The sequence below is a fragment of the Pollachius pollachius genome (assembly GCF_949987615.1).
Source record: "Pollachius pollachius genome assembly, chromosome: 20".
In the NCBI taxonomy this organism is placed as follows: Eukaryota; Metazoa; Chordata; class Actinopteri; order Gadiformes; family Gadidae; genus Pollachius; species Pollachius pollachius.
Window position 1 is genome coordinate 12,517,343 of NC_136953.1, and position 2,500 is coordinate 12,519,842.

A 2,500-nucleotide genomic window follows, 5' to 3' on the forward strand; every position below is an offset into this window, starting at 1 on the left:
GTGGGTATGTGTGGGTGTGTAGATGTGGCTGTGTGTGGGGTGAGTGTGTATGGGTGTGTAGATGTGTGCGGGTGTCTGTGTGTGCGGGTGTGTGTGTGTGTGTGTGGTTGTGTGTGTGTGTGTGTGTGCGTGCGTGTGCGGGTGTGTGTGTGTGCGAGTGTGTGTGTGTGTGTGTGTGTGAAAATGAAAATAAGTCTCCCTTCTCTCTTCATACATGATCAACATTGAATTAGAAACATTTAGTGTTTCACCTTTCCTGGTTATCAAAATCACTCTCACTTCAGTCCAATCTCAAAAATGTGTTTTTTGAGAGATCCATCCCACGGCAGCTGAAAGGTGTCCTCCCCTCTCCCATAGCTACCAGTACCCCTCCATGGACAGCATCAGCGAGATGATCCCGTCCGTACTGGAGTTCTTCAAGTAAGTGCACCAGCAGCAGTACGACGAGGTCAGGACCACCCAGAACTCACAGAGCGTACCAGGACAGGGGGAACGACTCCTGGCACCTGGCACACTGTAGAATCGACTACAAGTATGAAACTAGTTAGTTGAGTTACTACGCACGCGGTACAATCTACAAAAAAAACGTTTGTTTACAATTGTACGAAACCAGAATGAACCACCTCTTATTCATTATGTGCTTTTTACTTGTTTTTAATGACTGTACTCAGTGGAATATTCAGTGCAGCATAGTAAACACATATTTTAATCGTTAATACGTTAACCAAGATCCAACTAAGCAAACATACTAGGCCTTTTAACTTGTTAGAGTGGGAATAGACCGGTATGATCGAGTTAGTGTCTTTGTATTGGCAACATCGGAAATGGAGAACAACAAGTCACGCAGAAACCATCCATCTGTAAATCCTTATCATCTGGGTGCTAATCTCTCTCTCCCTCTCTCTCTCCCTCTCTCTCTCTCTCTCTCTCTCTCTCTCTCTCTCTCTCTCTCTCGCCCTCAGGTTCCGCAGTGTGATCGGCGTGGGCGTCGGTGCGGGCTCGAACATCCTCTCCAAGTTTGCGGTGAGGGTCAGACATCTGTGCTTCTTCCTCTTCCTCCCACGCTTCGCCTTTCACACATCCTCACCACCTGGAGGCGAGGGACAAGGCGTAGCACTGCTAGCTAGCCGCAAGGGATGGTAGCCGCAAGGGATGGTAGCCGCAAGGGATGGTAGCCGCAAGGGATGCGAGCCGCTAGGCTACGATGCTAGGTGTCACAACACTTGCAAGAACAGGTTTCCGTTTTTTAATGAACTCTGAAAGTTATTAAAGATAGCCAGCGAATAACCCTCTTTCTTTCTTTCTTTCTTTCTTTCTTTCTTTCTTTCTTTCTTTCTTTCTTTCTTTCTTTCTTTTTTTCTGTCTTGTTCCCCTCTCTCCCCTCTCTCTCTCTCTCTCTCTCTCTCTTCTCTCTCTGTCTCTCTCTCTCTCAATTCAAATTCAAATTCAAAAAAGCTTTATTGGCATGAGATATATACATTTGCATTGCCAAAGCAGGTGAACAATAAAATAAACAGCGTTATAAAATAAAATAAAAAGTAAAACTCTCTCCCTCCCTCCCTCCTCTCTCTCTCTCTCTCTCTCTCTCTCTCTCTCTCCGTCTCTCTATCTCTCCCCCCAGCTGGCTCACCCGGACTCTGTGGAGGGTCTGGTTCTGATCAACATGGACCCCAACGCCAGGGGATGGATGGAGTGGGCCGCACACAAGGTATCCTATCGTCGCTGTATGTTGTTTGTTTGTGTGTTTGTCACTCCTCGCTGCCCCTGGTACTCTGATTGGCCGATCCATTATCTCTTCGTGGCCCCCCCCATCGTCCTCATCGCTCCCTCCGGGGCAATCAATAAGCGCATCAGCTGTTATGAAATGAAATCCGAATGGGGTTTGAATTGAGTTTGCGCCGAGCAGAGGCCCTCCATCATGTAGGGCCTCAAGCGGGCGGTACGAGGGCTGTGATCATGTCGGGATATCGGTGATTGAGTTAGCGGGTTTTCGCTCTCCCGTCTCTCTGTCCTCTCCCCTTCCTCCCCCTCTCCCTTCCGCCTGTCACTCACACTTTTTAGGCTTGATGGTCGGGTGAATTACATTTTGTCCCCTTCAAAATGAATGCTATTGTGTGTCCACACACGGGACCGCAACACACACACACACACACTTATAATCTCTCCCGTCTCCATCTCCAGTTGGTTTCCGTGGCGTCTTCTGTGACAGAACAGATCCTGAGCCATCTCTTCAGCCAGGTACTGTGGTCCCCTCTCACTCTAACGACCACACTCTTCTCTTATTACATCACCTCTAATCTCTAATGACTTCACCTCTCACTCTGATGACCTCACCTCTCACTCTGATGACATCACCTCTCAATGTTATTACATCAACCCTCACTCTGATGACCTCACGTCTCACTCTCATGACAAATGACACCACCTCTCCCTCTAATAATGTCATCTCTCACCCTAATGATGTCACCACTCATCTCTAATGACACCACCTCTCCCTCTA

At 48.0% G+C, this 2,500-nt stretch overlaps 1 protein-coding gene across 1 annotated transcript in view; it reads left to right on the forward strand.

Annotated features, from left to right (window-relative positions):
- The window catches only part of ndrg2 (NDRG family member 2), a 20,770-nt gene that overhangs the window by 15,510 nt on the left and 2,760 nt on the right, over positions 1–2,500 (forward strand). Inside the window, 4 exon segments of the mRNA XM_079758287.1 lie at positions 358–420; positions 963–1,023; positions 1,622–1,708; positions 2,182–2,238. Coding sequence (XP_079614413.1) covers positions 358–420; positions 963–1,023; positions 1,622–1,708; positions 2,182–2,238 — 268 coding nt within the window.